General features: G+C 39.1%; 1 protein-coding gene across 1 annotated transcript; it reads right to left on the bottom strand.

Moving 5' to 3' along the window:
* Positions 1-1750: 1750 nt before the first annotated feature.
* On the bottom strand, positions 1751-11322 carry LOC308379808 (CD9 antigen-like). Its single transcript, XM_080857072.1, has 8 exons — positions 11176-11322; positions 9261-9363; positions 8972-9069; positions 8129-8203; positions 3741-3842; positions 3469-3561; positions 3152-3235; positions 1751-2326 (listed from the first exon to the last, which is right to left on the bottom strand). The coding sequence occupies exons 1-8, from the start codon at positions 11239-11241 to the stop codon at positions 2231-2233; spliced, it is 717 nt and encodes a 238-aa protein (XP_080713198.1). The 5' UTR covers positions 11242-11322; the 3' UTR covers positions 1751-2230.
* Positions 11323-13001: the final 1679 nt, after the last annotated feature.

Below are 13001 nucleotides of genomic sequence, written 5' to 3'. Positions count from 1 at the left end.
AGGAGCCGGTATGCAGGCCTCAGGACCTGTTCCCTAAATGTGTCTTGTGTAAACCCTTCTCGTCTTCCACGTGTCATGTGTAAACCCTGCTTATCTTCCACGTGTTATGTGTAAACCCTGCTCCTCTTCCACGTTATGACGGGTCATACCCACATGATCCGATGTGGAAGTCTTCATTTGTCATGTTGTCACATTCTTGTGTCAAAAGTCAAAAGACGAAAATGAGATGAGGCAATTTGATGTAAAAATCTACCATACTTGACAAAACATGTTTGTTGTTTTTTTAAATCTATCTCTTCTCTCCACAACAGCATTGAACAGTCTTCTTGTAATAGGCTAGTTAAATGTATTTTATTGTGAAAATGTGTGCCTCACCCCCAAAGTTGTCTTAAATGAAAAAAAGACAAGGTCATATGAAATGAAATGTCTAAACAAAAGTGGGCATGCCTCGTTACCCTGTTGAGATCTCTCCTTTCACTTCATACTGGAAATTTGGTCCATATAGAAATCTGAGAAGCGGAAGATTTAAGCCTAAATCCCATTTTACTTCAATTTAATCTAGTTGTCTAGGTTAAACTAAAGACGCTTTCTTATGAACATTAATGTTACCTCATTCATACATTCTTCACATTCTGTTGATATTTTTAGTTCATGTTTAAATGACAACATCTAATTTGTCTTCATCCCTGCACCCCTCCATCTTTCCTTAAAAAAGGAGGAACTAAGTAAGAAGGGAAGAAAATGAGGAAGGACAAGTTCCCTCTATGCATGCCTGCACCAGTCAGTGCGGTTACATGTGTCCAGTTTCCAAGCGTAGTCGGGGTTCAATCGAAGATCCAATTCATGTAACTCCCCAAATCTAGATTTCCTGTGTCCGACTGAAATCCGATTAACACCCCCAGATAAGTGATCGGATTACGCTGGAAATCGGACAACGCGCGCATGTTACTCTCGAAACTAGATTACAACTGGACAACAACAACTTTTGCGCATGCTTGAGATCCTGCCCTTAGACATATATACATGCATCATATATGTCTATGATATGATAATCGCTGCAAGACGCTCACTGTTCTTGTGCTCCCTCTCATTCACTTTGAAATACTGAAACGAAACTGAAACGTTGACTGCGACTGTTTTGGACAGAACGCGCTAATTCACTGAACAAATATTTTCATATTACTTTTCCACCACTTGTTAGTCATGTAATCCATTCATATCGATGTAAATCAATCAATACTAATACAACTTTAACTGTAATGTGTTTTTGTTTCATTTCACAACTTATTTACTGTATAATCAACGGTAGCAAATGCCCACTTGTAAACATTCCACATTTGATTTGAACTGACGCGACCAAGATCTGGATTTGTCACTGCCATGTACTGTGAGATAACGCAGTTAACCCCCCACGGATAGAGAAGTCGGGCTTTGGCCGAAATCGGGGTTATGCCATCATGTAACCGCACTGAGTGAGACCACATAATATCACCACTGTGACTTAAGGGGTCTACCTCAATCCCTTCCCCTACATGAGATGCAAAAGACACCATATTGTATTGTCTTGAAAGTACACCATAATAGCAAGATGCTGCTTGTAAATACTATCAGTATACCTTTTTTGTATAATACATATAAAAACGTTACCCCACCAGCAAAAACCACAAAGAAAGATTTTTTTTTTTTTAAACAGTGATCAGTTTAACACAATGGTACAAATCTTAACAATAACAGCAGGTCAAGAGAATGCACTTAAAGAAGTACTATGCTAGATTCAGCCCATAACAGATAGCACATATAGTGATACAAGGCAATATGAAAATTAGTTAGATCCTACTTGATACAGTATTTGTGCACAGAGCCTGCATGTAACATTTAAGAAAACTGACCTTTTGTATTAAAACACAAGAATAACAAGACATGGGTCATAAAAGGCATCTTGAAAATACGTCATATTTAAGTAATAAAATGAAATACTTCGACATGGTTTTTAGTCAGCCCAAAATTAGCAGCCTTGTATGGTTAAATAAAAAACCTAAACATTTTCCCTTTTGTAATGAAGCAAAAAATGAAAGACAGATAAGCAACGATATGGACACTATAATCGTATTCTTTACCTTAGAAAGATGTGATAAAGCTTTTCTTCCATTATGTACAAATGATGAAATGATAAAGTAAAGGATAAGACATAACCTCCAGGCTCCAACAGCGTTTGGAGAGTCCTGCCGTCTCAGAACATCAAGGGGGCGCTGTAAGTAACAGGAAACGCATGGCGACTCTGCTTGATGGCTTTGGACAGGATGCTGGAGCAGACCAGGGCTGTGAACTGATGGTGAGAAGGAAGAAAGGGCCAGGAGAAGGCATGTAAGAGCAGCAGAGGGGAAAAGATCAACTCTAGGTACAGCACCCTTGAAGATAGATGGGGAACAACAGATACCACAGCCAGCGTCACAAGGTTCGGAAAACAGGGATGACTAAAGGTGATTATGGAGAACACGTCAAGGAAATGAAAGTGCATTGGAAGACGGGGAATAAAAGAAGAAACTGAGTGGAAAGTTCTACTCTACTTCTGTAGAGGAGTGTCATTTGAGCATTAAGCTTCCTCTGCCATTGGCACAGTAACAGTGGGTGCAGGATAGAGAGCAGGGTCTGGAAGAATGTGGGAGATGGTGTGGCTGGAGAGGAGCAGATAGGGAGGAGCAGAGGAGGCATCTTTGATGGCTTTTTTGAGAACAGCGCTGCAAACCAATGCAACAATCTGCCAGAATAAACAGATAGAGAGTGGAAAATAGGAGGACAGGACATGGAGACATGCATTTGTGTAAGAGGGGTGAGAAATACATAGAGTACGTTTTTTGTTTTTTAAACATAAGATTTAAACATAAGTATGGCTTATTGCAACACCACAGTAATGTATACCTTTTGGAATCTTGAACGTGAGATAGTTATGTAGTAGTACTAAGATGATCATGATAAATGATTTATGTCTAAACCATCATACACTTACACTGCACCCAGTTCTTAAGTAATATAATTCCAACTTGCTGACCTGCTTTTTCAGACACAGTATGCCTAGGTTGCCAATGGAAGTATCCCTTTAATTCTAGCTCAACCCAAAAGCCCATGTGACTTGGAGAACCCCATTTCTTACCATCATGGCTGCTGTGGCCAGGAAGAAGCCCATGATAAGAGGAGCTTTGTCTTGGAAGAGGTTCAGGATCACACTGGGACAGCTCTGCATTTGACAGTTTTTTGAGGAGTAGGGAAGTGTTTCAAGGGTACAGAAGGAGTCAGGTTTGGAGGATTGAAAGTTGGAGGGGACATTTTAGAGGATCGAAGGAGAAGAGATGGAGACAGAGTGAAAAGGGAACCATGAGTGATGACATCAAACTTGCCCCCTCGCTAACTTTGAGATGCACTATATTGTAACGCCATAGTGATTTTTTTTGTGATGACAGCTGTACTCACAGATCGAGTGATGGTCTTCAAAAAGCCTTTGTTAGGACATGTGTCTCGTACAAACAGCTCCAAGACTCCCCCTCCGACCCCACAACAATCAAACTAAACACAGGAGAGAAGGTGTGAATAACAAACAAGAACAAAATGACTGAACACTGAAAGCCAGATTAGATGTATTTGACTTTGAATTGATTGCCTATATTCAAAGTGATGAATAATTGATAGCAGGGTTCAGTTGAGAAAGTTTACAGAGTTTTTTTTTTAATGTTCCGGTTCTTTACCGCTTCGTGAATGATTTTGAGGGTGGCTCCAAGGCTGGGGTCTTGTTTGTTAACATACTGCGCGTACAGGGAGGCATACAGGTTGGCCAGCCGCTGCGACACCTGGAGACATTGGAACAGTTAAATCAGCATTATGCAAGTTTGTACCATTTTGGTAGGGCTAGTTTATCTTCAAATGTTGATGGTATGCGGTCACGTGACCTGTAATAAATACCTGTTCTCATAAAGCTTGGTAGAGCATATCATTGGTATGGGAGCTGAATTATGGGTATAGCTTTGGGTACTGTCTACGGTCTGGTACTGTCTATGTTCTGGTACAGTCTCATCTGGTAACTAGAGCTGCTGTCAGATTGAAAATCCAAACCATGTTTAGCAGGTCGACTCATTACCATTGACAGCTAGCAAGTAAGTCCTCAAATCCTTAATGGCTTTACAACCAAAATAAGTATGTCATTGTGAAGTTGTGTGGTTTCTATACATGAGGAAGTACATACTGAAATCTTTGCAGGGTTTGCATTATTTCAAGCAGAGACTGAGTGACATTTATAGCGGCATTCTGCCCCAGACTGAACTTCTGTTCCAGACCAGATTCAACTATGAACAGTCACTTCTGGCAAGAAGGAACCTACACCTTGTTCATTTACAGAGTTACATAACTAAATTACAAAATAAATCTGATTCTAATCAGTTACAGTTACTGAGAAGAAAAATGTAATTCAATTACAGTCACTAATCAAAATGTTGGTGATTACATCCAAAGTTTGTTCTCTCACCGCATCTAGCCTGAGTAATAATAAAAGTAATACGTTACATTACTTTTATGCACTAATACAAATAGTTACATTACTTTTTTAACACGGTAACTATAATCAAAATTAACCTTTTCAACCCGGCTTATATCACTGACTAAATGTGGGACCTTAGGAGGTGACCTTTCATTATCGCTTCAAATTAGTTCCAAAGATGCTTTTGACGAGTTATGCAGCATCATTTCACAGCTTCACCTAGTTGTATCCTGTTGAAGGACAAAGCCGTTTGACAGGAAAGCTAAGAAAAAATCATTCCATTCGCTGCGATTAAATGTATACGAATTTCTGGCTTTATCCGATTGAAATCGAAGATCCATTTCATGTAACTCCAAATATTTGATTATATATATATTAGTGCTGTCAGTTTAACGCGTTATTAACGGCGTTAACGTGAACCCATTTTAACGCCGTTAATTTTTTTTATCGCGCGATTAACGCGTTGTAAAAAAATTATTATTATTATTTTTTTTTTTTAAATTAACATTCTTTTTGCCCTCCCAAATTGTGTAGTAGGCTAACGTCACGTTGGAGTGAATGATGAGCGCGATATGGCGAAATGGATGATAAAAAGCTTCTGAAAAGAAAGTTTACCTTTAAAAGTTGTGTTATGCAAAAGAAGCAAGCTTCACTGTTGTCTGAAAATGTCAACAGGCAGCTGGTTGAAAGCACAGAAGTAGTTGGCTTACCTTTTATTGGTAACCTAACTGATACGGTTTATTGTTTTTGAAATAAGAGGCCTGACTTCTATGTTCACAGCAAACTTGAAAAAAACTAATATTTAGCCATGGTTTAACTGCACTACAGGCTGAGTCCTTGTTTGTCCTAAATGTGCACTTTATAATTTTATTTTGTACCGCCCTGTTTGGCAATGTTTTTTTGGCAATGTTTTTTTTCAATAAAATAAAACATTGCTTAAAGCAAGCCAATCCACTTTTCCATGTTGATAAGAGCATTAAAATATAATAAAAATGATGGAAAAAAATAATTGAAGGGACATTTAGAATAGATACAAATTTGCGATCGCGATTCATTTTGATTAATTTAATCGCGATTCATTTTGGGTTAACTATGACAAAAATGCGATTAATCGAGATTAAATATTTGAATCGTTTGACAGCACTAATATATATTATTATTATATACATATATTTTATCTCTGACTAAAGTACGATTTACACCCCAAGATGACTCGATCGGAGTTGGTTGTTTATCGGAGAATGACGCATGTAACTACTGAAATCATAGAATCAACTGGAGTTTACGTCTTTGCGCATGCTTGAGATCCCGTCCATAGACATACACTACCGTTCAAAAGTTTGGGGTCACCCAGACAATTTCATGTTTTCCATGAAAACTCACACTTCTATATATCAAATTAGTTGCAAAATGAATAGAAAATATAGGTAAGACATTGACAAGGATGGAAATTATGATTTTTATTTGAAATATTAATTTTGTTCTTCAAACTTTGCTTTCGTCAAAAAAGGGTCAATTTGCAGCAATTACAGCATTGGAGACCTTTAGCATTCTAGCTGTTAATGTGTTGAGGTAATCTGTAGAAATTTCACCCCACACTTCCTGAAACACCTCCCACAAGTTGGATTGGCTTGATGGGCACTTGCACACCATACGGTCAAGCTGCTCCCACAACAGCTCAATGGGGTTGAGATCTGGTGACCGTGACTGCGCTGGCCACTCCATTACAGAGAGCATACCAGCTGCCTGCTTCTTCCCTATATAGTTCTTGCATAATTTGGAGGTGTGCTTTAGGTCATTGTCCTGTTGTAGGAGGAAATTGGCTCCAATCAAGCGCTCTAAACAGGGTATGGCATGGCATTGCAAAATGGAGTGATTCCCTTCCCTATTTAAAATCCCTTTCACCTTGTACAAATCTCTCACTTTACCAGCACCAAAGCAGCCCCAGACCATCACATTACCTCCACCATGCTTCACAGATGGCGTCAGGCACTCTTCCAGCATCTTTTTACCTGTTCTGAGTCTCACAAATGTTCTTCTGTATGATCCAAACACCTTAAACTTTAAATTCGTCCAGAACACTTTTTTCCTATCCTCCTTTGTCCAATGTCTATGTTCTTTTGCCCATATCAATCTTTTCTTTTTATTGGCCAGTCTCAGATATGCCTTTTTCTTTGCCACTCTGCCTATATGGCCAGCATTCCAGAGTAGCCTCTTCACTGTAGAAGGTGACACTGGCGTTTTGCGGGTACCATTTATAAAGCTGCCAGTTGAGGACCTGTGAGGCGTCTATTTTCTAAACTAGACACTCTAATATACTTGTCTTCTTGCTGAGTTGTGCACCGGGGCCTCCCACTTCTCTTTCTACTCTGGTTAGAGCCTGTTTGTGCTGTTCTCTGAAGGGAGTAGTACACACCGTTGTAGGAAAAGTTCAGTTTCTTTGCAATTTCTCGCATGGAATAGCCTTCATTTCTAAGAACAAGAATAGACTGGCTAGTTTCACATGAAAGTTATCTTTTTCGCACGTTTTTTATGAATATCCTGCAGACTGTCTCACAAGCTTATTCTCGTTGATTATGAACAAACATAACACAAGAGGCCCGAATAGATACAAGCACTTTTACAACCCCTCCTTAAACACGTATAAGGACGTTCAGATGGCCGCAAATTCATGGAGAAAAATACTATCCCATTTTCACAGGAAACTTCACCTGCACACAGCAATCAGGGCATATGTGTCAAATGCCATAAACGATATTGCTCTGATCTATTCCCATTCCATACTGAATATTCTGTTTAGATCAAAAGTTTCTTGCGACATACCGTGATATTTCAGATGATAGTTATGTGGTAGCCTATACCAATGTGTTGACTTTACAAAAACGTTGACTGCGCCGGTTTTGGACAGAACGCGCTAATTCACTGAACAAATATTTTCATATTACTTTTTCACCACTTGTAAGTTATGTCATTCATTCATATCGATGTGGATCAATCAATACTAATACAACTTTAACTGTGATGTGTTTTTGTTTCATTCACAACTTATTTACTATATAATCAACGGTAGCAGGTGCCCGCTTGTAAACCTTCCACATTTGATATGAACAGACGGGCCAATGATTCCGATTTTTCACTGCCATGTACTGTAAGATAGTAGAAGTTGCCCCCCATGGCAAACCCCGACTAAAGCAATTATCGGATAAATGCCATCATGTAAACGTACTGACTTCCATTGAGAGATAACAATATCCCATTCACTGTTGTGTAGCTTGGCTCAGCCCAGGCCACTGCTTGTGACCATCTTTAATTTGACATTGATAGTTGTTATTATCATATGTTTTTGTTCTTATTGTTTTTTATAGTTATTATAATTATTACTATCAATAATAATTTATTTTCATCTAAAGAACTATCTAATCATAAATTTAACAGAGAAAGGAGGTGTTGCAAAATAAAGGACATCATGAAACTGGGGGGAAATGGCTTTGAAGTTATAAGGAGTGACATCAATTTGATTAAAGCAGGTCATCGGAGGGGTTTTCTCTTATCTAGCCACCTATTTCAATGTTTGTTCCCCTCCAGAACTCCTATTCCCCTCACCTCTTCACTTCGCATGAACACCAGCACACCAATTCCGATCTCCACACCTGCCATGATGCCCAACAGTACGGAGAACTACAAGAAAAAAATTCAATAAAAACAAGTTATATAATAACAAACAATGAGTTACTAACTCATACACATTCATAGGACATACATCTCTTTACAGACCTTTTAATATTAAATAAATGCAAAAGTAATCAAATGGAAGTTTTTAAAGCCAGATGCTTTATTCCTTTGAAAAACAGGAAGAGGGTGGCTTTGCTGAAATAAGAATTTCTGAAAGGCAGACTTGACAGAGTGGCATGACAATACAATTCACCCTAAGATCAAGTGAGCCATTTGGAATTTTGCGAAAGAGTTCTTGTTCCCTGAGACTGACACCCCTATCAAGGCCTTTGAACACAGGTGGGAATGGATAATTAAAGACAGCAAGGGCCTGCTAGTCTCCTGCTGAGAGCAGTTAAAAATGCAGACAGAAGAACTGAGGACCCCACACAGCCAAAGAACAGCAAAAGGTGATGGACAATTCCATAGCCATCTTCCATGGAGCTGAGATAACAAATGCTAATGTGACCAGGATTGAGCAGAGTTGCATCACATCTTGTAGATCACTCTACAGCCATTAACCTATATAGTGCTTCTTACAGAAGATTACAATTCAGCTGCTATGAAAACCAGTGAGATGTGCTAAATTCATCTGAACTGCAACATTCTGAGGCACATACAAAAGCACTGTGTACCTTTTACAAATCAAAGAGATGTTCCAGGTTTAACCAACGTTTGCATCTGAAAGAAAACTCCATTAAGAAATCTGAAATCAGTCCTTATTTATTTACTTACAATTGCTAAGGAACTGATGTTCTCACTGCAAGCTCCATGGAACCCACAAATGGCCACGATCAGCATCAGTGTACCCAGCACGAGCAACACCACCACAACTGTGTGTTACAATGTGGGAAAGGTAGAGAGAGGTAGAGATAAAGAATTAAACCTTCAGAAAAAAAGCAAACAAAAAAACTACCTAAAACTTATAAATGTGTCCTGCCATAACCACGTTATTTCTTGAGACTTTACTTACAGTTAATAGGGTTTGACATCATTTACTTAGATTTACCAGTAGCAAACTTACAAATGAGAAACTCTTGTGTTTCCAAATCGATGTTGAAGAGCCCTCTTGTCCCTGAGCTAAGTCTAAGCCCCAGGCCCAAACCAACCATTGCAAATCCCACAATCTAGAGAGGACAGAAAATACAAACACATGATATAAAAATAGAGTGACAGGTTATGCATACACTCACAAAAACACTGGAAAAGAACAGCAACTATCTGGTCCCTTTAATTCTGATGACAGACAAGGATGGATAATTGTGGAAAAAAGGGGGGAGCTGTAACGTGCATAGTTGTCAAAATAAAAATACAAACTTGACCGTTAATTTCGTTGTTTTTTTTACTCAAACGTCTATCGTGGGTTAGCCTACACTACCATTAGTGCTGCTGTGAATAGTTTTAGCCTATACAATTTCAGTGCGCAGCCTCACCTAGATACATTTTCTGCTAGAGAACTAAGACGTTCGACAGGAAGTATAAATAGGACATAATATTATCAACTCTCGTATTTGCCATATTATTGAATGTAAAGGTATTAGGTGAAGGCATTTTCGATCAACGTCGAGTGGGATGACCCAGGGGCGTGTCTATATTTTGCAGAAATGGTTAAATCATCACGAGTTAATTATAGATGTCGTGGCTCTCTTTTGTCATGCCAGTTCACTGATCCTGTGGGTATGCTACACTACTCTAGCCTGGATACCAGATAAGTATGACATCGTCAGGCTAACGCTACTCAGTAGCTCCGCCAATTTGCCAATTTGGCTAGCAAGTGAACTCTAGCCCTCAACGTTAACCTACTTACTTGAGCTGCAAATCCCTACCATGCTAAAGTATAATTAGCACCTATCTCAGCAGATGTCTTTAATGTGTATTGTTGTGCTGTAATATGTTTATTGTTTTGCCGTATTCTAAATGTGTTAATTTCTCTTCCTAAAACCCACTAGAGCAGGGGTCCCCAACCTTTTTTGCACCACGGACCGGTTTAATGTAGGAATTTTTTTCACGGACCGGCTTCAAGGTGTCATTTACACGTCTTATTAGTCACGTCATCCATTCATATTGATGTGAATCAATCAATTGCACCCGAGTTTGATACAATGAAGCCCGGTCTGCTCATACACAAAAGCTAACATTAACGTTAGGTGGAGTTAATTTGCGGCCAACATCATTGTATAACGAACGTTAAGTGCATGAAAAATACAACTCACCATAACTCTGAATCAGTGCTTGGTCTCCATGTGCCGAAGCAGTTTTAAAGGCTTCATTGGCTCGTTTGCTAGAATGTCGCCACATATTAAACAGAGCGGACTTGGTGCGTGAGAATCACCTGTTGCGACGAACCCGTATTTTAAGTATGACTCCTGGTATTGTCTGTTAAAAGAAGCTTTCTCTTTTGAAGGTCGTAGGCTCCTCTTTTGGCTCCTTAGTTGGCCTTTTCATCTTTGCAAAGAAGCTCCCCAAAGATGTTTTTGCTAGTTTGCGGGCTTATGTATTGAGTGACGCATCACTTGAACTTGACAAGCGTCTTGACGTGACAAGAGGCACAGGCGAATGTGACGTCCGGGAAAATCAGCGCGTTTATCATAATAAAACACCTTTCAGACGCTAATAATTAATACAGCGGAATTGATTTAAATTATTTATTCTTTCTGTGCGGCCCGGTAACAAATGCCTCACGGACCGGTACCGGGCCGCGGCCCGGTGGTTGGGGACCTGTGCACTAGAGGACACTATCTTAAAGTGAACCCGTTACCAGAAACGAAACTTATGGATTGGCGGAACGTTAACGAGGTTTATTTTTTTGCTGGGACCAACTCATTGTTACCCCTAAAATAACGCAATGCGCTTTAGTGTAACGTTAGGCTATTCCAATCAATCATGATTCAAAGTCAATATATAGCAAAACATTTTGAGCAATGTGTTTGGTTACTTACCGCAAAAAGTGCAGAGAAAAGGATGAGGATGCATTTGCACATTTGTCCACACCCGTCCACTCCCATGGCTGAAGAATATAATGATGGTTTAATTTGACTGGAGTGCTATAGATATTATTTTCAAATAACCTGGCGGTTCTCAACCGATTTACTATCTCGTCCAGATGTACCTCTTCCCTAGACGCTGCAAGACCTATCGATAAGTATGTTTCGTTGTGCTTAAATGTGTGTCTGTTTGTGTCCGCTGATTGGACAGAAGATATTCAATGGGCGTGACTAAGATGGAAAATGAGAAGTGTCGGCAAGAAACGAAACCAGAAGTTTCGCATAGGTTTTGATTTCTTTGAACGTTTTTTTGATGTGAATGGATTTACTTACTGTAACGGAAATGACAAATAATTGGCAGAAATAAGTACTTTTCAAGAATCAGGGTCGGACAACTTACCTATTGTAGCCCATTTTTGGAACCCAGAATTGGTTATACAAGGTTACAGTGAAATCTTAATTTAGTAAAAGCTGCTCAGTGGCTACAGGAGATGAGACCATTCTTTAAGGTACAGGTAGTGCCATTTAAAGACTGGTCTAAGAGTTTGACCATAAAACAACTTTTGAGTATCCAATTGTCTAATTTATCCCTGTTTGGATTTTGGAAATTAGTTTTGATGTTCATATTTGACTTGGAATAGTTGATGTGTATAGGAATCTATGATATGCATACAACAATATATGAAAGAGTGCACATTTTGAGAACTGATGCAGGTGGTGGCCTTTGGTGACATGGGCTTACTCATCCTGTACACATCTATGGTTGTCCATCTGTCAATTTTTCCCAAGGTGTCAATTTTCCCCAAGGGTCAATGTTGACCGTAAGAGAGAAGAAGAAAGCCCTGAAAGTAACAGGGGGAGCAACAGGGAAGGTGAAAGGTCCACACCCAGAGGTTCATTGTATTTATAGCTGGAAAGTAAGCAGAGGTATCTAGTACTATCATCAAAAAACATCATCATTAAAACATAAATGAGGCCTGCCTAGTCTCTGAAGTGATTATCTTTGCAGACATGAGAGAAAAATATTTAGCAGTGCTATTATGGTCCCATGTATAAATAACACAATGGGACTGATTACAATATAGAAAGAGAGGGAGCAGTCAATGTCATGCACAAACACTATTGACTTCATTAGGAACTGTTACCGCTGAGTCTGTGGAACCAAGCTCCTAAGTGTAATGTCCCTTAAAGACATAATAGGCATATTTGCACCCTGCTGACAATGTTAAAAGCAATAATAAGAAGTTATTTGCACACAACAAAACCACATGTTTAGATCAAGTAAAAATGTAAAAATGCCTAAACAATATTGAAGTAGTTTTACTAGGTTAGATTAAGCTAGAGTAAGCCTAGTTAGAGTACTGGGTTTACACTGTGTGTCACTTTGTCAGACTCAACACCGCAGTTTACAAATGAAAAGGTTCTAACATGCAAAGAGGGCCATCTTGAGGCAGAAACTCAGAATGTATTTGTCAGAAATCATTGGGCATTATTGCCTCATTTCACTCATGAAGATGAAATGAAAGCCATCACAAGACTTTCCCTTTTAGTTTCAGAGCAGATATGAGTTTTAGACTGGGCAGTTACCCAGATGTCTTAATGATCCTGCTTTTGCTGGATACACCCAAAATTGTCCAGCTAGTCACTGAGCATCCTTCTATGAGATACAGTGCTCTGCATTAATATTCACCCTCTTGGATGTTTTACCCATTTATTGCTTTTATAAATCAATCATGGTCAATACAAGTTGGCATTTTTGACAACAAAAAAAATCACAAAAA

This window comes from Sprattus sprattus, assembly GCF_963457725.1.
Source record: "Sprattus sprattus genome assembly, chromosome: 18".
Classification (NCBI taxonomy): Eukaryota; Metazoa; Chordata; class Actinopteri; order Clupeiformes; family Clupeidae; genus Sprattus; species Sprattus sprattus.
Note: the sequence above shows the minus strand (reverse complement) of the source record. Positions and strands in the feature narration are given on the sequence as shown.

Excerpts from the sequence above, each read along its gene's own strand:
- LOC308379808 (XM_080857072.1), bottom strand. The coding sequence starts at position 11,241 with ATGGGAGTGGACGGGTGTGGACAAATGTGCAAATGCATCCTCATCCTT. Across the intron at positions 9,364-11,175 it reads TTTTCTCTGCACTTTTTGCG|ATTGTGGGATTTGCAATGGT; the intron begins GTAAGTAACCAA and ends TGTCCTCTCTAG. Across the intron at positions 3,843-8,128 it reads TGTTCATGCGAAGTGAAGAG|GTGTCGCAGCGGCTGGCCAA; the intron begins GTGAGGGGAATA and ends CAATGTCTCCAG.